This window comes from Rhinatrema bivittatum, chromosome 3 (genome assembly GCF_901001135.1).
Source record: "Rhinatrema bivittatum chromosome 3, aRhiBiv1.1, whole genome shotgun sequence".
In the NCBI taxonomy this organism is placed as follows: domain Eukaryota; kingdom Metazoa; phylum Chordata; class Amphibia; order Gymnophiona; family Rhinatrematidae; genus Rhinatrema; species Rhinatrema bivittatum.
This window is the reverse complement of record NC_042617.1, coordinates 324,406,690-324,432,368: the sequence shown is the minus strand read 5'-3', so window position 1 is coordinate 324,432,368 and position 25,679 is coordinate 324,406,690. Positions and strand designations below refer to the sequence as shown.

The 25,679-nt window shown below is 45.4% G+C and overlaps 1 protein-coding gene across 3 annotated transcripts in view; it reads left to right on the top strand.

The window, feature by feature from the left end:
* Positions 1-25,679, top strand: part of CEP57L1 (centrosomal protein 57 like 1) — a 146,873-nt gene that overhangs the window by 84,702 nt on the left and 36,492 nt on the right. For 2 of the 3 annotated variants that reach the window (XM_029595298.1, XM_029595297.1), the window contains one exon: positions 18,814-18,906. The exons of the other annotated variant lie outside the window; for it this stretch is intronic. In XM_029595298.1, coding sequence (XP_029451158.1) covers positions 18,814-18,906 — 93 coding nt within the window. The remainder of the gene's footprint in view (positions 1-18,813; positions 18,907-25,679) is intronic. 3 annotated transcript variants of the gene reach the window in all.

The window sequence follows — 25,679 nt, the reverse complement described above, 5'->3', positions numbered from 1 at the left end:
AGGCATGAATATCCTGAGGTACTATGAAGAGGGAACAAAGCAGCAATGATGGCGCAGAAGAAATTTTATTTATTTAGCGTTTTTCTATACCGGCATTCATGATTAGAAATCACATCATGCTGGTTTACATACAACAAGGGGTGAGAACAAGAAACGAAACAAGTGCAAGGAGATCAAAAGTTACATTACAACAAGGGTCTTAAACTGGGAAGAGAAATTAGAATAAGAGAGCTGAACAGTAAGGATTACATTATTTACATTATAATGTGAGGTCTCTTGTATAGTTTGCTATCTCTTATAACATTGCTATCATTTAGTTCGGATCTGGGAAGGCTTGTTTAAATAGCCAAGTCTTAAGCCTTTTTCTAAAAGTCTGTAGGCATGGTTCTTGTCTCAGATCCGGAGGGATAGAATTCCATAATGAAGGACCGGCTGTGGAAAAGGCTCGGTCTCTGAAAGTTAGGTAGTGAGTGGTTTTGGTTTGGGGAACGCGGAATGATCCTCTGTAGGCAAATAAACTGAGGCATTGATAGAGGGACAAAGCAGCACTAAAAGTGACCTGAAGACTCTAAAACATAAGAGGTGTAAAGCAGCCACCCAAAGTGAAGTAGTGTATGGCAGCAAGGCCCCCAAAGTATAAAGACTGGATATGGCAGCAAGGCTGAGTGGCAGAAGGACCCCCAAGATGTAGCATGAGGGGTATAGCAAGAAAGCAGTGGCAACAAGACATCTGGTTTATGGCGGCAAAACCCCCAAGGTGCTTGCAGTCGTCTTGCCACTAACATGGAAGTTCTGGAAAACCAGCAAAGGCAGATTGGTTTTCAAAATGACCAGCTTTTCCATCAACTCTGGTGCCAGCATTGAGCGATGAGGGCTCACAATGTCCCCTGCCATTGAGAAGACACGTTCACATTGGGTAGGAAAGATAATGCTGAGCCATCTTGGCCAGGTCTGGCCAGACCATGGCCTTGTGTCTAATATGCCAGCACATCTGTGTCCATGTCCTTGATGGCCTCTGTTAGATAATGTGTCGCAGACATTTCTGCTGGGGTTCTCCTTTGCTGGGTAGGATGAGGGTCTCTCTTGCCAGCTGCTTTAGCTTTTGCCTGTGTCAGGAGAGATGTCTGTGGAGGTAACGTGACTTTTGCATAATGAGGTGGGGGAGGAAGTGCTAGTTAATAGGGTGACGTTTGTGTCTGCACTACTCCGGGGTGGCCACATTTTCCTGCGCTACATCCCCACTATGCCTCTGGTGCTCCTCTTCACACACACACTATCTCCTTCATGTTTGTGAGGCTGGAACTGGAGGGGAGGACTCCCTTTCACCCATGGATCACAAAGTGTGATATGTATGTGTAGTTTTCTGACAGAGCTTTGTCTTACCTGCATCTGCTGCTGCAAGGAGTCCACCAACTGCAACAACTTCTGTTCCCTCTTGCTCACAGAAACCTCTAACTTTTTTCCTCCAGAATATTTACTATGGGGATGACCCTGCACAGGGTGGTGCTTCAGGAACTCCGATTCTCTGTGGTATCCTTGAAGGGCTTCAGGTTTTTTCAACTGCCTCATTAGTCAGTCATGATGCCCCAGAGGAACAATCCCACACCTCTATTTCCAGAGACAGATCATAAAGGGGTGTCTGCAGCTCTAATAACCTCTGCAGCATCAGATGGAAATCTTTAATTGGATGCTTATAAATAGTAACATAAATAATGGCAGATTAAAATCAAATTTATTTATTTAAGAATTTTTTATATACCGCGGCACGTTAGAAAACATCACCTCGGTTTACAATGAACAATAATTCAGCAACAAGCTTTACAATCCAAACAATTTAGAATGGAACAAGACGGATATAAATTAAAACCAGTATACAATTAACATCAAATAATACATTGGGGACGTACTTAAATGGTGGAGGATATATAACGATACAAATATATGTAATTTGAAGTAAATATAACAGGAGATGTAAATTAATTGGGTGCTTGAAATTGTATGATAGGTCCAAGAATCAAAATAGTCTTTACAATAGTAAAAGATCAATGGAGGTGTTTAGCGTTATAGTAAAGTGACTGCTTGAAATGGAAAAGGATTATTGAATAAGCATATATTTAGTAATATCTGAGGGGATTGGTCTGTCCAGCAAGTTGTTCATGGGTAGTACAGATCCTTGGTGAGGTCTCACCTTGGAGTACTATGTTCAATTCTGTAGCCCGTATCTTGAAAAGGATAGAGACAGGACGGAAGTAGTCCAGAGAAGGGTGACCAAAATGGTGTGGGGTTTGAATTGGAAGACTTATGAAGAGGCTGAAGGATCTAAATATGTATACCCCAGAAAAGAGGAGGTGCAGGGCAGGAGATATGATACAGACCTTCAAATACCTGAAAGTTTTTAATGATGCACAATCCTCAAACATTTCTCTTGGAAAGCAAACAGAATTAGTGGTCATGAAATGAAACTCCAGGGGGGGGGGGATGACTCAGAAGTAACAGGAAATATTTCTTCACAGAGAGGGTGGTGGATACCTGGAATATTCTTCTGGAAGAGGTGGTGAAGACAAACAGTAAACAAATTTAAAAAGGTATGGAATAAATACACAGGATCCCTAAATATTTGCTAGAGGTAAAAATGAAGGAAAAGATGTATGGGGGTAACCTACATGGAGTGGAAACTATTTCCCCCTAACAGACGGCATGAGGATTACTACCCTTAACCAATTAGCTTTCATGATTTTAACTACAACATCGCTGTCTGCATTGATTTGGGGGGGGGGGGGGGGAGTGGAATAGCTAATGCTGGGCCCTGATTTTTATGGTCTGAGGGCCAGATACGTGGGGAAAAAATGTAGGTCTGCTTCTACTGCCAAGTCCAAAAGCAAAGCACATTCAAGTAGCATTGTCTGAATCAAGAAGGCAGCTCACCCTGTAAAAAGAAAAAAATGTTGCTAGCAGTAATTATGGGTTTAGCAGTTGCCTAGTTTTGATTGTAAATATTACTACCCTTAACATAAGACTTGGGGGGGAAACCTGCACAGAGCGGCAGTTGCTACCATAAGAAATTTGCTGGGCAGACTGGATGGACCACTTGGTCTTTTTCTGCCCCTGTTACAATATTACTATATAACTGCTGATCCGTGCAGTTACCCCATGCCTTCTGTTGCCTGAACAGAGTGGCAATTACTACTAGGAGTAGTAATTGCCACTCTGTTCAGGTTACTCCAATGCACCTCTTTTTCATTTTCAGTATCTTCATTTAGGATTCCAGCGTTTATCCCATGCCCTTTTGAATTTACTGTTTTCATCCTTACCACCTCTTCCAAAAGGGCATTCCAGGCATCCACCACCCTCTGTCAAGAAATATTTCTTGATGTTGATTCTGAGTCATAAGGCATCCCAAACTCTCCTCGCTTCTCCGAGGCGAAGCTGCCCCCACCCTTCATGCTTTGATCAAAATACCCTGCTAATTTCCTTAACACCTCTCAGGACTGGAATCCTGTGTTCCTTGGACCCACAGCCTTAGGGCATCCCTCATTGCCAGATGCAGCAAATCTACAAAGCAGCTGTTTCCCTGGAAGCCCCCATCTTTTATTGCCCTTATCATATTTGCACATTTGTCTGTCACAAATCTGCCTGAAGACTCCTGCTTCTCCAATCTAGCTGCCAACCCTGAGAAATCTTTCATATGGCTGATAGGATATTGCATGAAGTATCTATAAGAAGGAGAGAGATAGTGGATGCCCTTCAAGGGGCTCTGCTCAAACGAATTGTAATTGAACTCATGAGGAGGAGGGTGTGATACTCAACCCAGTGCTCACAAATGGAGGTGATGTCTATTTGCCTAGGTGCCCACTTGAGCACAAGTGATCATCAGATGGTATGGTTTGATATTGCAAATAAGATACAGAGAAGCCATATGAAGACCCTAGTTTGAATTTCAAAAATATGGACTAGAAAACTGGGAGAAAATGGGTGAGGCAAAAATGGGCCAAATCACAAAAGCTATTGCAAAGACAAATCTGTTAGAAACGTAAACAAAAGTAAGAGGAAAAAAAAAAAAACGATCTGGTTCTCAAAGGAAGTGGCTGAAATAATAAAGGCAAAAAGAACAGCGTTCAGGAAGTATAAAGGATGATCCCAAAAAAAAGGAACATGGAAGAATATCTGGTGAATCTGAGGGAGGTGAAGTAAGAAATCAGGAAAGTAAAAGGTCAAGTGGAGGGAAGGATTGCCAAAGAGGGAACATGAGGTGACAAAACCATTTTTCGGATATATCAGAGAAAGAAGGGAGGCCAGAACTTAAGAACATAACATAAGAAAATGCCATACTGGGTCAGACCAAGGGTCCATCAAGCCCAGCATCCTGGGCTTGATGAAATTGAAAGGTGATAGGAGTAATGTGTGGAGTCTAGGAAATGTCAGACATATTAAACAAATACTTCAGCTCTGTATTCACAAAAAGCCCTGGGGAAGGACTGTTGCTGGTTGAGAAGCCTGAAGATGGGGGTGGAGTAGACGATACTGTTTACAGAAGAGAATGTATGGGAAGAGTTAGGAAAACTGAAAGTGGACAAGTCCATGGGGCTGGATGAGATATATCCCAAGATACTGAAGGAGCTCAGATGTTCTGGCGGGTTTGCTGAAAGAGCTGTTCGATACATCCCTGGAAACGGGAGTAGTGCTGTGGGTTAGCGAAGAGCGATGGTGGTCCCGCTTCACAAGAGTGGTAGCAGAGAGGAGGCTGGAAACTACAGGCCAGTTAGCCTCACCTCAGTGGTGGGAAAATTAATGGCGACTCTGTGAAGGAAAGGATTGCGAAATATCTACAATCTGGGTTGCTGGACCGAAGGTAGCATGGATTCACCAGGGGAAGGTCCTGTCAGACAAATCAAATTTTTTTGATTGGAGGACTAGAGAATTTAATTGAAGATCACTAGATGTGATTTACTTGGATTTCAGCTTCCCGTATAGGAGGCTTGTGAATAAAATGCGAAGTTTGGGACTCTGCGCCAAGGTGGTGAAGTGGACTACAAACTGGTTGACTGGCGGGAGACAGGGTGTAATGGCAAATGGAACATGCTCTGAAGAGAGAGCCATGTTAAGTGGAGTGACAGAGGGAGCAGTTTTGAGACTGGTTCTGTTCAACATCTTTGAGTGACATTGCAGAAGGAATAGAAGGTAAGGTTTGTCTATTTGTGGATGATATTAAGATTTGCAACAGAGTGGGCAAGCCTGAAGGCATAGAGAGAATGAAAAGTGATTTAAGAAAGCTGGAAGAAGTCAGAGGCAGCAGCTGGGATTAAATGCCAAGAAGTGCAGGTGCAGTAATCCAAAAGAGTTTGTATGTAATGGGGGGGGGACGACTAATGTGTACATATTGGGAGGGAGACCTTCAGGTGATAGTGTATGGAAATCTGAAGGTGGAAAAGCAGTGTGACAAGATGATAGCTAACGCCAGAAGAATTCTGGGCTGCATAGAGAGGAATAACCAGTTAAAAAAAAAAAAAAAAAGTGATAATGCCCTTGTATAGGTCCTTGGTGAGGCCTCACCTGGAGTGCTGTGTTCAGGTCTGGAGACCATATCTCAAAGGAGACAGAGACAGGATGGAGGTGGTCCAGAGAAGGGCTACCAAAATGGTGTGTGGTCTGTACCAGAAGACTTATGAGAGGCTGAAGGATCTGAATATGTATACCATTCAGATACCTCAAAGGTTTTTATGCTCGAATTTCAAATTTTTTCCATTGGAAAGAAATCAGTATAACTAGGGGTCATGATATGAAACTTCAGGGGGGAAAATTTAGAATGAATGTCAGGAAATATTCACGGAGAGGGTGGTAGATGCCTGGAATGCCCTTCCAGAAGAGGTGGTGTGAAGACTAAAGCAATAAACAAATTAAATCATGGAATAAACACCGTGGATCCCTAAAGTCTAGAGTTGAAAATTAAGAAAAGGGCGCATGGGGAGTAAGCAGCATGGAGCAGCAGTTGCTACCTTTAAAAGAAGGCATGGGGATTATTACCCTTAACCATGTCCCCTCCCCCTTCCCTGTTCATTGTATTTTGCATCTACCGTTTGATGTAAACAGATATGATGTACCCACTAATATCGGTATAAAAAAGCCTTTAAATAAAATAAAATAAATTAGCATACATGATTTTGATGCATCTGCAGCATTGCTCTCTGCTTCAACAATGGGGGTAGGAGGAGAAATGGGGAATTGGATTCAGATGGCAACCAATGTTAGGCCCTGACTTTTACGGCCTAGGGTACTGATATGCAGACGTTATGGAAAAAGTGCAGCACTGCATTGTATGAATTATCAGGAAGACTGCTCACTTTGTAAAGATGTTGCTAGCAGTAATTTTGTTGGTTTGACAGTTGCTTGGTTTTGATTTTTAATATTTTCTCGTAGATAAGCAGCTGAATTAGCCATGCTGTCTGGGTACGTCCTCCATGCCACTAGGTGGCGGAGCTCTCTAAGTATGGTTAAGTCTTTCAGCTAGGCACTCCCTCCTGTATATCTCTCGCTCTGCCTGAGGTACCTCAGTCTAAATTTTTCCGTGCAACAGAGTGCATGGAGCTCTCTACTTCTCACATTAACTGATAAATAACATAAAAAAAAAAAAAAAGCTGCATCAACAGATCTCATCTTTAAAAAAAAAAAAAAAAAAAAAAAGCCTCTTCATGAGCCTTGCCCTTGCGAGATTTTATTTACATCTCGGGGCATTCCCCTCCCCCTTCTCACAGCTGACTGCTATATTCGTCTGTCTCCTCGGTCACCCTCCTTTTTCTTACGGGACCCATCGAGTAGAGACTGGGGGAAGGATGCTCTCGCAGCCGCTCTGCTGAGAGACAGCGCCCCAAAAACATAGCCTGAGTCAGAGGCTATTGCCACGGCGCTGAAACATCAAACCGTTCTGGCGCCAAAGGATTTAGTCAGCTTCAGCCGAAGCATTGACACGCGCACTAGAGGCGCTGGGCCCATCGCAGCTGAAGCACGGCTGGGAGTGTTGATAAATCAGCCGAAGCGACGTGACCTTTATTCAGTGCGCTGGAGTGCCGAAGACACCGCCGTACTGACGCGTGTGTCGGCGGCCGACACATCGATGCATGAGCCGGCGTGCGCAGGGCACTTCAATAGATGAAAATACACCGGCGCGCCAAGTTATGACACCGCGTGCAGATGTACTGGCTCAGTGCTGCAGACGCACTGTGATCTGCCTACAACTGCGGCCACCCTGCTCTGTGCTCATACAGGAACATGGACACGAGCAACAGAAGACGGGCATGCCACTTATTGGCCATCGCCTGGACGTGCCGCAGTATCTGCACGGGCCCAGAGTGTGCCATGGCATCTGACACGGGCACAAGGTTGAGCCGATGCATGAGCGTAGGTGCAAAATTTAAAAAAAAAAAAAAAAGGAAACATCTGAGACGGTGCGGGGGCATGCTATTCTGCATACCAACCGCCTGCACAACAACTGCCTGATACAATCATGGCGTTAGCTGCAAATAAACGGTCAGCCCAAGTATGCACCAGGGCGCCCACGCGTCGGATTGCCTCGCAGCTAGCTACACACGAGGTCATCCAAAAGAGGGACGTGCGCTTACTCATCGCTAGTACCTACAAATGTGCATTAGTGACAAAAAATATATATAAAATAAAGAGAAGAACGGAGTCTCGCATACTGCAACCCATTCCGTCCTTGACTGCGTCCTGCCACCAAACAGCGTCGTGTATTTCATTCGCATGCTAATCACGGTCACCATGCTGAGTCCAGTTCCACAATTGGAACTGGACTCAGCATGGTGACCATGGTGAAAGCAGTGGAATGCCTAGTAATACTAGGCATTCCACTGCTTTCTTGAGATGCCTACGGAACTGGTCACTTACTACAAAAATCCACTTGACTGCCTTAACGTACTACTTAGTGAATCACTGTGACTTTTCAAAAAAAAAAAAAAAAGGAAGCATAGACCATTGCATCTAAAATGCTCCAGGCCTCCCTTCCAACCATCACGCATATCTTGCGTAGGCTACGAGACAATTTCCATAGAGTTGGTGTCTCTTTTCAGACTTCAATGAATGCCTAGACTACTGGACGTCTTCTATGGTTGCGTTTGACCGCCATAACAGACATGGTTCCCGACATGGCGAAAGCTTACCATACAATCTAGCATCTCTTTGCCAACATCAATTTTACTGAACAGTTCACAAGGCTTACGAGACAGAGAACATCAACCTTTTTTCATTAACATCTCACCAACATCCATATATAGCACGATGTTACTTTTCAGTCTCTGCCCACTGCCGATCATTACAAAAAAAAAAAAAAGGAAGAGGACCTTAACCCTCATCTCCATTATAAGCCTCTGTCTCGCTAACCATCGTGACTACATATTAACAACAGGTGTAAAGACAGTGGACTACGCTGCTTCACCAAACCCTGCAACCGCCAAAACCTCAACATAAAAAACAAACAGTCTGAGCAGGGGCAGGAACGTCTTGAGCGCCATGTGAACCGCTCGGGCCTCCAGACGATTGATGTACCATTGAGATTATTTATTTAAAGGCTTTTTCTATGCCGACATTCGTAAGGCACATCATGCCGGCTTACATTGAACTGAAAAAGTAAATACAAAGAACAAAAACCGAATCATGGTCATAGCAAAACAAAGAACGGTATAACAAAGGTGAAATAAATATAAAGGAGGCATTATAAAACAGATATTCGAGCAAAAGGGCAGGGATGAAAGGGAAAAGAGAACTTTATACAATCAAAACAAAGTTATCTTAGCTAAGGATTCATGGGTCGGGGGAGTTCCAAACAAGATTCAGGGAAGGGGAAGGTAGCGTACCAAAGAATCAGGGGAAAGGAAGAGGTTGGGAGGTGCTAGGGGTGGAGGGTGCGGGGGGGAGGCTGGCTAGGGAAGGTCAATAGTGAGAACTGTTTAGGCTAAGGTCTATGTTATGTTTGTATCGGGGTAGGCTTGCTTGAAGAGCCAAGTTTTGATTCCTTTTTTGAATTTGGTGAGAGACTGCTCTATACGGAGGGGGGCGGGGAGCGAGTTCCAGAGGGAGGTACCAGCTATGGAGATAGCCCTTTCTCTGGTGAGGGACAGATGCGCAGACTTGAGGGTAGGGGTGTGTAGGGTGCCTGCATGGGTACTTCTTATGGGGCGGTTCGATGTGCGGAAGCGAGGCATTTCTTCGAGCCAGGTGTGGTTGAATTTGTGTAGTGAGCAGTGAAGGATGGTCAAGGCTTTGTATTGAGATCGGAAGGCGATAGGTAGCCAGTGCAGTTCCTTTAAAATAGGGGTGATATGTTCAGTTTTGCGGGTATTTGTTATGACTGGCCATGGAGTTTTGGAGGATCTGGAGTGGCCTGATGGTGGAAGCCGGGAGGCCGAGTAGCAGGGAGTTGCAGTAGTCCAGTTTTGCAAGCATAGTGGTCTGAACTACAGTGCGGAAGTCTTGAGCGTGTAGTAAGGGTTTGAGTTTCCTGAGGACATTTAGTTTGTAGAAACCACCTTTGAGGAGGGAGTTGATGTATGGTTTGAAATTTAGTTGATGGTCTATGATGACACCCAGGTCAGGACAATGGTCTCCAGATTAGACTGGAGACCATTGCCCTGTGTAGACTAATTCTGGCACACTGCCACCTGCACACATACTTCTGATGAGTGATGCAGGAGACTCAACCTCCTTCCAATCTGGAAGCTCATCACTTTGGATTGTTGGGGTTTTTTCCATTATAAAACACAATTACTCTTCATTTCTCAACCTTAACAGGTAGTTGCACAGAAACATGTCTCCCCTCAAATTCCAGACTGAAGGAAATTACTGCTCTTCTCCAAAATCACTGCATTCAGAGAGTACTCTACCAACGGATCTATCAGGGATGCTATTCTCAATATTTCCTAATTCCCAAGAGGTCAGGAGGCCTACGTCCCATCCTAGACCTCCATTAACTCAACAAAAATCTCTACAAGGAGAAGTTCAAGGACTTCCCACAAGTCCATTCTTCCATTTCTATGACCCAAGAATTGGCTGTGTTCCCTGAATCTAAAAGATACACATACCAATGCATCCAGATTCCTGGTCCTACCTATTTCCAGGCAGACAGCTAGTCACTACCAATATAAGGTCCTTCCTTTCGGCCTTCATCTGCCCCAAGGTCTTCACAAAAGATCTGACAGTAGCACTGGCGCACCTTCATCGTAAAGGGGTAAAATGTTTTCCCTATCTAGATGATGGGTTCTTCAATGCGCCAAATCAGACTCTCCTACGCGCAAAATCTACTTCGTACTATTTTCCTGCCTAGACAATCTAGGCCTCCCAGTAATTTGCAAAACATCACTTTAAAACCCACACAAACTTTACAATTCATGTCAGCAAATATCGACACAATTCAGGACAAGTCTTTCCTACCGCATCCGAGAGCATTAGCTCTCTCCATGCTGGCGTCACTTCTACTTCACAGTGCAACAGTTCCGGAACGCCAAGTCCTAACCTCATTTAGGACACATGGCAGCAATCATTTACATAGCTCCTCATATATGCCTACATATGTGTCGTCTCCAATGAGGTATAAAAAGCCAATAGGATCACATCTTCCATCCATTGTCCAACCCTATAACCATAACAACATGCAGAAAAACCTACTGTGGCTTCTCCCATATTAACATAAATGGGTTCACCTCTACGACCCCTTGGGCATCATGTACCACTCACTACTGATGCAGACCTCACCTAGCCCACTTACAGACTCGGAGTCTATGGACCACATACAAACGTGTGCGGCCCATAAACCTCCTAGACCTCAAGGTGGACAGAAACACCCTTCCCACCTTCGAAAGCGCCTTACCACAGATGGTAATAATGATTCCTACGACATTCAATTTACATTGTTCTACATAAGCAAAGGAGGATCAGGTTCTTGGAACCTCTGCAGAGAAGCTGGACTCATCACAGATCCATCCTTCTTAAAAATGTAACTTCCCGGAATACACAATTCCATGGCAGCCAAACTGAGCAGCATTTTCATTCCCACATATGGGAACTAGCTCAGAAGGTTCCGCACCACATATTCTCCATATGAGGTCTTCTTTCCATTGACCTCTTTGTAACCGAAAAACAACAGGAAGCTGGAGAACTTCTGCTCGGTGTACCCGAGCCCGCTTAGACTAGCTCCAGACGCATTCCTCATAAACTGGTCTCACGACCAACTCTATGCATTCCCTCCGATACCTCTCAACTCTCGGACAATCCAGAGATGTATCGCAGAGCAGTCGAATCTAATTCTTATTGCACCAGCATGGCCATTACAACCATAGTACAATTATCGACTGCATCTGTCCATAACAGACCCAATTCCCCTGAGCAGCATCCTCATCTTCTGACCCAGGACAATGGATCCCTACATTATCATCTTCACTCCTCCCTCCACCTCATGGGGTGCAGGTTGAATTGGATCATCTACTGCAACTTGAACTTACATCCTTCCCTCCAGGACATATCACTGTCCTCAAGGAAGCCTTCGACCATACTCAACTACCAGAGAAAGTGGTCTCGTCTCACTTCGGGGCGCTCCACAACGGGAATGGACCCTCTACCTTGTCCACCAAAGCACCTTCTTTCTTACCTCTATCTCCTATACAGTGAAGGTCTCTCTGCATCCTTGCTGCTAGTTCACTTAAGTGCTATAACACCTTCCCATACTCTGCTAAACGGAGAATTTATTTCATATCATTCACTTGTTTTCCACATTCATGGAGGGTGTCTACCAATAAAGACACCGCCAGTATCGTGGAATATTAACATAATCCGCGAAAAACAGATGCTTCCTCCCTTTGAACCATTAGAGACTTGTAACTTTGATGCCTCTCATGGTTAGTACTTTCTTAATGGCTTTCCCATCAGCGGGACGAGTTAGTGACCTTCAAACCTTTGTTCACTACTCTCCTTATCTGCATTCCATCATCTCAGGTTGACCTTGTGCACTCATCCTAAATTTCTACCAAAGGTAATAATCTAGTTTCCATTTCGACCAGACTATCACCTTACCCATTTTTCATCCAAGACCTCATGAAAATGACAAGGAGAAGAACTTGCTTACATTGGACGATAAGTGTGCGCTTCCCTATTGTACACAGTTGCACCCATTCACCAAACAGTCCTTCGCAACTGTATCTTTCATTCATTCCTAAAGCTAAAGGATGTCCAGTCACAAAGAGAACGTTTTCCACCTGGATATCCAACGGTTTACAAATTTGTTACCATAAACGATCGCAGTCGCTATCTACAACTGCAAAACGCATTAAGTAACATTGGTCATTTACTGGAATATTGCTTTTCTAATAAATAATTTTGAGGACTTCGGCTTCTCTGTTTCATATTCCCCACTTTCATGAAGCACCTATCATACATATCTGTAAAATGGTGATGTCATCATTTTTACATACTTTCACATCCCATTACTGCTTAGATTATCAAGCTGCGGATGTTGAGCTATTGTGACGGACTATCCTACAGAAGAGCACATGTACCTCACATAAACAGCCTTCATAGGAACTGTCCGCCAATACATCCCGTATTGAGCACCATAAAAAAAATCAAAAAAATCAACTTCTCAATACTTCAGCTGGGGACTTCCAGACAGCATGGCTAATTCAGCTGCTTATCTACGTGAAAAGAGCAAGTTTGCTTACCGTAAATGGTGTTTTCCATAGATAGCAGATGAATTAGCCATTCTGACCCACCTGCCTCCCCGGACAGTTCTGACATGGCATAACATTTGCTTTGATACAGACTGAGGTACCTCAGGCAGAGCGAGCGATATACAGGAGGGAGTGCCTAGCTAAAGACTTAACCATACTTAGAGAGCTCCGCCACCTAGTGGCATGGAGGACCGTACCCAGACAGCATGGCTAATTCATTTGCTATCTACGAAAAACACCGTTTATGGTAAGCAAACTTGCTCTTACTACCCTTAACCTAAGGCTTAGTTACTTCCATAAGAAGCTTGCTGGGTAGGCTGGATGGACCATTTGGTCTTTTTCTGCTGTCATTACTACGTTAATATATTGTTACTATTTGAGGGCTATCTGTCACTTGGGTGTGCAGCACAGCCCACTTGCACCCTGATGCTCGGTCCCCGCTAGAGCTGCTGCCTGCCCCTGCCTCGGCCAGCTTCCACCAGTGTGCTGTCAAGGAGAGTTAAGTGTGGGTAGCATTTGCACTGGTCCATATGTCGCTGGCAAAAATGCACACTATGCCCCACTGCTCTTGCATGTGACTATGGCACTGGTTGTACAGGGTGGGGATAATCTGCCTATTTAATGTCGTTCTGGACGGTACTTTGGGGGGCCTAATAGGTGCAGAAGTCATTTAAAGCCCAGGATCCTCATCTGCTGGGGGTGGTCATCCAGGGCAATAATTTCCCTGATGCCCCTTATTACTTTCAATACTGCCTGCCTCTTGCCCTGGGACAGTGACACAGAGCATCACCCCATTTCTTCTGTGGTGGGTTGCTGCTGCAGACACATAGCAGAGGGCTCCTGGCCTGCCACCAGATTAGTGGAAGGGACTATGGGATCAGCTTGGGGAAAAGTCTTCACCTTTCCTATGGCTTTTGCTGCGAGTTGCAGAGTCCACAGGCTAGTACTTCCACACTCCCTGATGCCCATGCTAGCCCGTGATTCTGGTATACCGGCATTTGTCAGATGCCCCAGTACCTTTCCTCGACTGATGTCTTTCTTGCAGTGAGCACACTGAGCTAAATGTGGGTCCTTCTTCACTTTTAAAGTGTTTAGATCAGGGATGTCTTTCACAATCTCTGCATCCTTGCTGGCTGATGCTGGCATTGGAATTGAGGTTGAGGGTGGACCGTGAGGAAAAGGGCTAGGGGCATCACACATGTTCTCTGACTGCTCTCAGTATCATCTCTCTTCCCCCCATCACTTCACAAAAGACTAAGATGCTACTGACTAGACTTCCCAAATTTTCTTCAGCTACTTGTTTTGCAATATCTGGGATTCCCTGAATCAGAAGCTAAGATTCTTCCTCAGAATCAGTTGTTGAAAATACTATCTCATTACTTTAAAAGCAGTAATCATGGAGGAGTGCACTGCTAGCTTTGGGTTTTGCACTTTTGCTGCCTCTGTCCTTGCATTGCCCTGCTTTAACACCAGCCTCTCCAATGGCTCTCCCACGTTTTGCTCCGCTTCAAAACAAGAGGGAGAGCAACAGGTGGTGATAGCACATTGTCTCTCAATTTAATTTCCTTCTGGATCTGAAGCAGCACCTAATCCTCTGTTGCTGCCATTCCCTTCCCTGCCCTTTCCTTATAGTAGAATGATGGAATTTGAAGTGCCCACTGGGGATTTTGATATCACAATTTCATACTGTACCAGCACTTACACTACTATACTGCTGAATGTATGTATGTCACAGTCTAGTTCAGACTGAGTTCACGTCAGTGCTTAGCAAGCACAGATCCAATTTGTCAAGCAGTTAGCAACAGATTGCTAGTGGTGGCACACAATCAGTCTCTGCCTTTCTAGGGCTCTCTGAGTGTGCAAAAATGCCTCTCAGTGCACTGCTTACTGAATCCTTTTGCACATACAAAGAAGGCTAGCAAGGCTGTGCTGCTCTTCACTTCAGTGTATCTGCAGATAAACAAAAATCAGTCTTCATTGGCACTGCTTCAATTTCTGATCCACTCCTACCCTACCCCCGCCCCTTCTCTGTGAACAAAGAAAGCAGTGATGCTACCTCTTTTTGTCATAGTGAGTGAGACACCACTGACTGAGGCAGAGATCAGAAAAAGTCCTTTGCCAATGCCTTCTTTTTAAAAGCTTTTCCTTCTAAGAGAGCTTCTGAATTCATAACTCCTCTTTGCAAAATGCAAGACAGCAAATAATTTCTTGCACATGCTCAGATTTATCAGTGGGAAGGCATTGGCATCACCTCATCCAGAATGGCAGCTCTAGGCTAGTTAAAAAGATACTTGACTGCGATTTGTCCTTTGTCTAATCTCCTTGCAAACTTGTTTCATCTGAGCTCCCAGGAGATTACTATGTCACATAGGCAAGAGTTGGTTGCTATAGTTACCAGTTAGACCTTGCCTACACATGTTTACTCAGTACAGCCATAGACTTGAATGAGAGCAATAAACGAATGAAGCACATTTTCATTTAAGTTCATGGGTATACTCCCCTTATTTTTGGGGTCCATGAACGAAACAAAAATGGATTCATTTGTTGCATGTTATGCATTTGTTAAAAAAAAAAAAAAAAGCACATCCCTACTAACTACTTCCTGAGGTACTCCCCCCTTTTTTAAGCTTTCCTGAATTGAGGGAAGGAAAGAACTTCCGCAAAGAATGACATTGCCTAAAAGACTGGGAACCACAGGTTCTGCCACCTTCATCTGCTGGAGGCAGAGAAATACTGAAGGGACGCAGGGGGAGCACTGTCCTGATATAGGATACCCTTCGAGTTTTTCTTTCTCCGTCTGCTGGAAAGGAGGCTCAACCCACTGTCTGGACTGATCCGGGTACATACAGGGAACTCCTGCAGTCCAATACTTAACCACACCATCCAGTGATCACTGGATCCCAGATGATCATCTGCTATAACATCAGAAAATGTCCTTACTGGTAAGCACCAGGTCCAATATTACCCCCTCCTGTGTTGGTTCCATTGCCAGCTGCTGGAAGAGTTGTTCCTGCAGAGAATCCAGCATGTCCTTGCTTCTAGAAGACACTGCAGTCAGGATGTTCAAATCATCATCCTATAGAGTGAAATGCCCTAGTAATAGCATCTCTCCTTTTAATAGCAATTTTGTGAATATCCGCCATTAAATATCTATCTATTTCTTCTGTTTGCGATGGAGGTCTATATATTACATGAGTATATGCTTATGTTCAATTCTCTTTCCATATTAACCCACAATGCAAGCTCCTTACCTTATTTAATAGTGGAAAGTGTTCTAAATATCAAAATCACAGAACATATAGAGAGACATGGTTTAATGGAACAAAGTCAGCATGGCTTTACCCAAGGCAAGTCTTGCATCACAAATCTGCTTCAGTTTTTTTAAGGAGTTACTAAATATGTAGATAAAGGTGAACCGGTAGATATAGTGTATTTGGATTTTCAGAAAGCATTTGACAAATTTCCTCATGAGAGACTTCTAGGAAAAGTAAAAAGTCATGGGATAGGTGGGGCTGTCCTTTCATGGATTACAAACTGGCTAAAAGATAGGAAACTGAGAGTAGGGTTAAATGGACAATTTTCTCAGTGGAAGGGAGTGGGCAGTGGAGTGCCTCAGGGACCTGTACTTTTCAATATATTTATAAATGATCTGGAAAGGAATGACAAGTGAAGTAATCAAATTTGCAGATACAAAATTATTCAGAGTAGTTAAATCACAAGCGGATTGTGATAAATTGCAGGAAGACCTTGTGAGACTAAAAAATTGGGCATTCAAACGGCAGATGAAATTTAATGTGGATAAGTGCAAGGTGATGCATATAGGAAAAAATAACCCATGCTATACTTACACAATGTTAGGTTCCATATTAGGAGCTACCACCCAAGAAAGAGATCTAGGTGTCATAATGGATAACACATTGACATCATCGGTTCAGTGTCCTGCGGCAGTCAAAAAAAAAAAAATGTTGGGAATTAAGAGAGAGGGAATGGTGAATAAAACAGAAAATGTCATAATGCCTCTATCACTCCATGGTGAGACCGCACCTTGAATACTGTGTACAATTCTGGTCGCTGCATCTCAAAATAAGATATAGTACCGATGGAGAAGGTACAGAGAAGGGTGACCAAAATGATAAAGGGGATGGAATAGCTCCCCTACGAGGAAAGGCTGAAGAGGTTAGGACTGTTCAGCTTGGAGAAGAGATGGCTGAGGGGGGATATGATAGAGGTGTTTAAAATAATGAGAGGTCTAGAACGGGTAAATGTGAATTGGTTATTTACTCTTTCGGAAAATAGAAGGACTAGGGGTCACTCCATGAAGTTAGCATGTGGCACATTTAAAACTAATCGGAAAAAGTTCTTTTTCACTTAATGCACAATTAAACTCTGGAATTTGTTGCCAGGGGATGTGGTTAGTGTAGCTGGGTTCAAAAAAGGATTGGATAAGTTCTTGGAGGAGAAGTCCATTACCTGCTATTAATCAAGGTGTCTTAGAAAATAGCCACTGCTATTACTGGCATCAGTAGCATGGGATAGACTTAGTGTTTGGGTACTTGCCAGGTTCTTATGGCCTGGATTGGCCACTGTTGCAGACAGGATGCTGGGCTTGATGGACCTTGGTCTGACCCAGTATGGCATGTTCTTATAAGCCCTGTAGTTCTGTTGCTTTAATACTTATAGAGCTGCCACTTTTCTTTCTTCCTACCCAGTCCTTCCTGAATAGACTGTAGCGTGGTATAACTACATCTCAATCATGGTTTTCCTTGTACCACGTCTCCTTGACGGACACTACATCCAAGTCCTCTGCTTCCAATAGTATCTCTAGATTTATTTATTCATTATTTATTTATTCATTAGTACTTTATTTCCCCAGTTCCATTTTTGATCCAAGTTTATCTCCCTTGTTCAATGTAATCGCATTCTCACATGCTTGTTTAGTGTTCTAATGTAAACCGAGGTGATATGTAACTTTGCTACATGAACTGCGGTATATAAAAATGTTAAATAAATCTGGGACTTGATTTCTCATATTATGAGCATTAGTGTACATAGCCTTCTGGATGTTGCCCTTTTTCCCAATTCTATATAAGTGTTTAATGTTTTACTTACCTTAGGGCTTTGTTCACCCATTCCCAATGATCCTGCTTTAAAGACCTCAGTAAGTTTGCCAGTCTGTGGTGGAAGACAGTATATCCCTTCTTTAACAAGTGAACCCAGGTCTGCTCAGCAGTTCTTGAGACATTATCCCATGATCTAGGAACGGTTTTGTTTGTGCCATGCGCCTTTCACTTCCTAATATTTGTTTTGACCCTTCTCCGAGGGATATTCAAGGACTTTGCAATTTTTATCCTCAGATGTGTACTTTTCCCCAACTTTGTCCCAGAGTGGTTAAGATAACTGCTTGGTGCTCATAGTTGGGACTTTGTTTTGAAATGCATTACCCAGCAGAAAGAACCAACCGGAACTGCTGAATTTATTCTGTCGTCATGAATTAGTAGAGTTTAACCCAGGTGGAGCTGATTCACTTGGTGTGTGCTTTTGAAGGTGATTGGTTACACCAGAGCTGTAAGTATTTAGGATTACAACAGAAGTATGAGGGGTTGGGGGGGAGTGGGTGTACAATTAGCCATCCCAAGCTATTTCAAGTGACCTGAACAGGAAGTTTGATATAGCAGTTACAGCGGAGCTCTGCCAAGCCCCCAGTTCGATTGTCCCATCCACCACACCCTTAACCTCCCTGTGCTGAAATTTTAGAGCATAAGCTCTTTTGATCAGGAGATTATGAATTGACAAGAACTAATTTTAAAAGTCAACATACGCCAATCAAATTCTGATGTGTTTTTGGAATTTGTGATAGTTGCAAACATGGCTGTAGCCTGGGGTATAGTTTGAAGGTTTTTAAGTAAAGTTCTTAATATTTGAGGTGGGGAAACATGTTGCTGCTTACCTTGTGTGCCTTCCACAGTGATCTTTGAAGGCCCTCATTACATTGGGCGAGAGCCATCCTATCCATTTCTAAGTTTGCCTCCCTTATGGGGCCAAGATCCAATACCTCTGTGTATGACATCTTCTCTCTTGTGTTTGGGGCTAGCTTCAGACCGGGCTTGAAGTGAATAGAATTATGATGTCCTTGGCTTCTGCACAAAACGGACGAAAGAGGACAGGAAAGAGGCCACCTGGAAAGGTAACCATATATTCTCTAAAAATAAATTTTTTTACCCCATTTTTGACATAGGTATCTTATACTAGGTAAGCTAGGGTTGTGTTTGCTCTGGGATAGAGTCCTGCTTTGGAAGTAGGTTTATATAATTTCTGCTTGGAGAATGTTCTGGCACTGCAGGGTATGGCTGAGGAAGCAGGATCTTCGAAGCTTCCTGATGTCTTGGACCAGTGAAGATGGGGGGGAGGATCTTGGAGAGGAATATGGAGGCCTTGTAGCTTGATGACATCTCACCGGTGTAGATAACATGGGAATGAAGGAGAAAGTTCTGGATGGCAAGAGGACCCTTGCAGCTTGCAGACATCTTTGGCATAGACAAGTTTATTTATAGTGTTCTGATATATTTCAGCATTTTTTTTCCTCGCTGATGTACAATTCTGCTACAAGAGGTGAAAGCTTATGAGTGCAGAAAGTATAAAGGATATTGAAGTAGGTTGAATCCAGCGGGCTGCAGGATCTGAAGCGGTATGGTTAGAACATAAGTGTCATGCTGGGTCAGACAAAGGTCCATTGAACTCAGCATCCTCTCCTGACAGTGGCCAATCTGGGTTGCAAGTACCTGGTAGATCTAATTAAATTACTGTTACTCACTCCTAGGGATGGCAATAGCTTTCTTTTGTCTCCCTGGCTGCTAATGTGTTATGGACATTTCCTCCAGGAACTTGTCCAAACCTCTTTTAAATCCTTCTAGGCTTATTGCCTTGATCATGTCCCCTGCAACAATTCCACAACTTGATAATGCACTGAGAGACCAAGTGCTTTGCTCTTCAGACAGGGAGGCCAGTTCACACAAGTGGATACAGATGGAGACTGAGAACAGTGATTCACTGATGTTACTCATATATAGCCCTGCACAGATGTCAGATTGTCAGTATTCTCCATCTCCATGCATTCTCATGTGCACATGAGCCTGTCAGGCACAGGGCAGGTTTGATCATGGCATTCCTGAGGTGATAGCAGGGTCTTCCTCCCTCAGTTGAGTAGCCAGAGGTGGCCTAGTATATTTAAAAAGAGAGAAGAAAATAGTAATATAGGAGGTTTTTTTGAAACTCTTTATTTTAAAATCAGAGAGGGCAAATACATTAAACATTACCAGTATTACAAAAAGCTGTATCCCACAACATATCTGCATATTTAGCATAATCGATAAAGCAAGTGGACCACCCAACCGTACTGCTTGCATGGGCTGAAGTCCTTCCATTCCCCTTCTCTAAGAACCAGAGCTCCTACATAGGATATGGGCCCCTTACTGGAAATATATTCAATCATACAGGTATTTCTTATGGAGAGAAAAAGTTATTTTCCCAACCACAGCTATGTCATGCACCTGCCTGTACCAAAGAGATAAGCGGCTCTGATTTCCAATGAGAAGCAATAGTGAACCTGGCCAAATGAATTAGATGGGCTCACAGCTTTCGCTGAGTGCCGTTAGTGCCATGTTAGTCCGCAATCCAAGAAGGCACACAACTGGCCCAAGATCTACGTGGTGTCCCCAAATGTCTGCAATCCTCAGCTCCACTTTCCCCCAGGGCACACCCTCACCAGATATGTATATATGATCCTTCCTCCCCGCACCTCTTCCAGTACAGCAGAGAGGAGTATAGAGAAAACCTAGTGTAATACAAGGACATCTGTAGGTCCTTCTAATCAGTTTGTACATTAGCTCTAATCTACAGCTCCATATAGATACTCTATGCACCTTCTTTCAAATATTGCCCCAGTCCCTCTCTCCCAGTTGCGTCCCTAGATCTAACTGTCGATCAGGCTGCACATTCAATATCTCTCCTCCAGCATAATGATAATGGCCCTATAAATCAAGGACTTTAGTTTCTTCCCAGAGCCTAGCAACATAAACACTTCACCCTAGAGGACAACCACCTCGTCCAGGACAAACCCCTCTATCCGGCACACATATGCCTTGATAATTTCGTAAACCTCCCTGAACCTTTCCTACAGCTCAAACTCATCCAGTAAATCATGAAAGGAGACCCTTCCCTCTTCATCCCACAGTTGGCCCAGGAAGCTTAATTCAACCTCCACTAGTCTGTTGTACTCTGGAATGTGGCTGCAGATAAAATGGGGTTGTCTTTAAGCACTATCAGCAGCAATCAAACAAGCTCTTGCACAGCCCTCTCCAGACCTTATTAGCGTGAGCTATGATCGGGCATGACCTTGTGGCCAGTCAAGCCTGTGGAGATGCAGGAGGGAGGAAAGGCAGCAAAACTAAGTCCACACCTCTCGCCGCTCCAGCCGCCAAGGAGAGCCAGGGCTGCGTGAGGTCTCTGAGCCTGATGCAGGCAAGATGGGTAACTCTGTAATACACTAATAAATTGGGTATCGCCATTCCTCCCCTGTTTTTTGTTCTCCATAAGAGTACTGCGTTTCACTTTAGGAGACTTCCCTTGTCAAATGAACCGGGAGATATGACCATTTAAGTTAGAAAAAAAATCTGAGGTAATCCAGTAGGAATGTGTTGAAATAAATTAGCCTAGGCAAAATATTCATTTTGAGGACCCCAATCCTCCCAGCCCAGCTGATCAACAATCTGGACCAGTTTCGTAGATCTTCCAGTATCCTGTTGTATGCTGGTGCATAATTTGCCTTGTATATGTCATACCGTCTGTGAGGCACAAGTATGCCCAATACTTAAAACCATCTCTAGTCTCCTTAAACTTGCACATATACATCGGTAATGAGCATGTTGGCATCCTCTTCTCCCCCCCCCCCCCCCCCCCCCTCAAATAAGAACAGCTCTGATTTTTGATCGTTATCTGTATAACCTGAAACCCTACCGGGGCCCTCTAGAACAGCCTAAACTCTTGGGGCAGATTTGTTTTTATATTTGTAAGATAAAGCAGCATATCGTCCGCATATAGTGATATATTGTGGCTCCTGCCATTGAACCTGAACTCCGCTATCTCTATCTCCGACTGAATAATATGGGCCAGCACCTTGATAAACAAATCAAAAGGCAGTGGAGGGAAAAAGGGTACCCCGTCTCATACCCTGCTTGATAGTGAATGCATCTGAAAGACATCCATTAGTGAGAACCCTGTCCATTGGGTGTGAGTACACGCCCTAATCTAGCCCCACAATCTCCAGGTCCATGTTAAATTTACTTAGCACTTCAAGCAGGACCAGTACACTTTATCAAAAGCCTTCTAGCGTCCAAGGACAGCAATAGTCCCTGGACTTTGCTTCTGTTAGTCATTGAGATAATATGGTGTTTGCCAAAGAGAGGTGCCCATTTACAAACACTGTCTGATCCTCCTGAACAAATTGAGGATTGATCCTCTCCAACCGCATTTGCAACACATTGGCCAGAATTTTGATGCCCATGTTGAGTAACGAGATTGGTCTGTACGAGCCCAGGTCCTCCTCTTCCCAATCCTTCTTGTGAATTAAATCTTTAGTGGCATCCATCATTCTATGCTGAAATGGGTTTCCCCGCAAGTGTTGAAACATGCTTGCTAAGGGAAGAGCAAGATCCATGAAAAAGGACTTATAAAAATCGAGCGGGAATCCATCCGGACCTGGACTCTTGCCCTTCAGAAGAAGTTTTACTGCCCTGTCTATCTCCTCTAGTGTAATTGGTGCCCGTAATTGCTCATTCTGCTGCTCTGATATCCCAGGCAATGTCATCTTCTCCAGATAGTCTAAAATTCCTCCCCCCCGTGTGCACTTCTCCCTACCTGCATATAGATTCACGTAGTAATAGCGAAAAGTATCATTGATTATTTTTAGGTTGCTCGACAAGCCCCCATTTGCAGCTCTACTTTTAAAGTAATGAGCGTGCCCCGCGCCTTTTTCCTCAGCAGGCTAGCCAACAGCTTACCTGCCTTGTACCCGTGTTCGTAAAATTTTTGGTGCATGAAGCGCATAGATTTCTCATTCCCTGTACGTACCCGGATCAGCCCAGACCGTGGAGGGGGGTCGGCCCTCAAGGAGGCTCATGACCGCCTGGACGCCATCCTGAAACAAACCTTTGAGGTGGCAGCTCTGTCTCTGCGAATCGCAACTTGCTGCACAGTGGTGATGCGTTCCTGTTTGTCACAGGTCCGGAACAATGCTCCAGCAGCGGACATGGAGTCAGCTCTCTCGTTCCTTATGGATGCCACCTCCGACCTAGTCCGTACGACAGCCAAGGGGGTCTCATCCTCAGCAGCCAGGAGGCAGCTCTGGATTCGGAATTGGTCAGCCGATGCTCCTTCTAAGACACGTCTCACTAGAATGCCGTTCAAGGGTTCTCTCCTGTTCGGCAGCGACCTATTCAAACTGGCCAGCACATGGGGCGCCTCTCCAGTACCTCGACTACCGGAAGACAGGTCCAAGAGGAACCAGCGCACCTTTCCGAGGCCCTCCAGAGGTAGAAGCTCCCAACGTTTCACTCCCTATAGGAGTCGCTACCAGGCACCTCGTCCTCAGGCCAGGAACCAGTCCTTTCGGACCAAGCAGCGCAAGAGGGGAGCCGGCTCGGGTCCCGGCCGCGCCCCACAATGAGAATCAGCCGATCCATCCGGGGGACGGAGCCATAGGGGGCAGATTAACCCTCTTCTACCCCAGATGGGTCGAGATTACGTCGGACCAGTGGGTCCTCGCCATCATCCGAGAGGGCTATTATTTGGACTTCCATCACACCCCTCCGGACAGGTTTGTGGAGTCTCCGTGTCCAAACCACAAGAAGGCGGCATTAGAAGTTACCCTGGCAAGGCTCCTGTCCTTGAAAGCCATAATCCCAGTACCTGCATGGGAAATGGATTCTGGGCAATATTCCATTTATTTCATGGTACCCAAGAAAGAGGGCACTTTCCGGCCCGTATTGGACCTCAAGTCAGTCAACCGATACTTAAGGGTCCCGAGGTTTCGCATGGAAACTCTGCGCTCAGTCAAGACCGCAGTACAGCCAGGGGAGTTCCTCACGGCCTTAGACTTGTCGGAAGCCTACCTGCATATCCCGCTCCATCAGGATCATCAGCGGTACCTCCGCTTCAAGGTTCTGGGACGACACTTCCAGTTCCGGGCTTTGCCCTTCGGATTAACCACAGTGCCGCGGACCTTCACCAAGGTGATCGTAGTGGTAGCAGCGGCGCTCAGACGGGAAGGAATCCTTGTCCATCCCTACCTAGACGATTGGCTGATCAGGGCGAAATCCCGAGAGGAGAGCCATCGGGCAACCAACAGAGTGATCTCCCTGCTGGAAAGCCTGGGATGGGTAGTCAACCTAAACAAGAGCTGCCTACAGCCTTCCCAATCACTGGAATACCTGGGAGTCCAGTTTGACACCCAGGCAGACAAAGTCAGTCTCACCACCAAGAGAAGATTAAAACTTCAGACGCGCCTACAGTCCTTGATGGGAGCCAGCCGGCCCATAGCTTGGGACTATCTGCAGGTTCTCTGTCTCATGGCATCCACCCTGGAAGTGGTACCCTGGGCGCGGGCCCATATGAGACCACTACAACACTCCCTTCTCTCTCGATGGAGGCCACGCTTCCGGAATTACTCCGTGCATCTACCTCTACCGGCCAGAGTGCGGACCCAGCTACGATGGTGGTTGCAGTCCGACCACATGAGCAGGGGGTCGAAGATGTCCTCCCCCACGTGGACTCTGCTCACCACAGATGCCAGCCTGAGCGGATGGGGAGCACACTGCGAAGAGCTCACCGCCCAAGGGCGGTGGAGCAGAGAAGAGTCGGGGTGGAACATCAACCGTCTAGAGGCACGGGCAGTCCAGTTAGCCTGCCTCCGATTTGCTCACAGACTGCGGAACAGAGCAGTCAGAGTGATGTCTGACAACGCCACCACAGTGGCATACATCAACCGACAGGGCGGAACCAGAAGCCAACAGGTGTCCCTAGAGAGAGCCCCACTGATGGCTTGGGCAGAGGTGACTCTCCAGGACATCTCCGCCGTCCACATTGCCGGAAGGGACAACACCGTGGCAGACTTCCTCAGTCGGGAAAGCCTAAATCCGGGAGAATGGCAGCTGTCCCCCACAGCCTTCCAGATGATCATGGATCAGTGGGGGACTCCGGACATGGACCTACTAGCGGACAGGTCCAATGCTCAAGTACCCAGATACTTCAGCCGCAAGCGAGATCCGTTCTCTCAAGGGATCGACGCCCCTGGTTCAGCCGTGGCCGCCAGGGACCCTGCTATACACCTTTCCTCCGTGGCCCCTGCTGGGCGCACTTATACACAAGATTCAGAGGCCTAGTTCTTCTAGTGGCACCAGACTGGCCAAGAAGACCCTGGTACACGGACATGAGAAGACTGCTGGCCGGGGAGCCTCTTCCCCTGCCTCCGCTCAGGGACCTGCTACGTCAAGGTCCCATCCTCCACGAGGATCCGGCTCAATTCTCTCTTACAGTCTGGCCATTGAGAGGGCTAGGCTGAAGAACAGAGGTTACTCGGAGCCGGTGATAGATACACTCCTCCGAGCTCGCAAGTTTTCCACATCTCTCACCTACATAAGGATCTGGAGAGTATTTGAAGCCTGGTGCAACACTCATGGCACCAACCCACATGCGACTACTATCCCTATTGTTCTGGATTTCCTGCAGGATGGGCTTCAGAAGGGTCTCTCCCTAAGCTCCATCAAGGTTCAGGTGGCTGCGCTGTCTTGCTACGGTCCCAGGAGGGATGGCAAGACCATTGCCACGCACCCAGATGTTTCTCGCTTCCTGAAAGGAGCCAAGCACATTCGTCCGCCACTGAAGTGGCCAGTGCCCCTGTGGAAC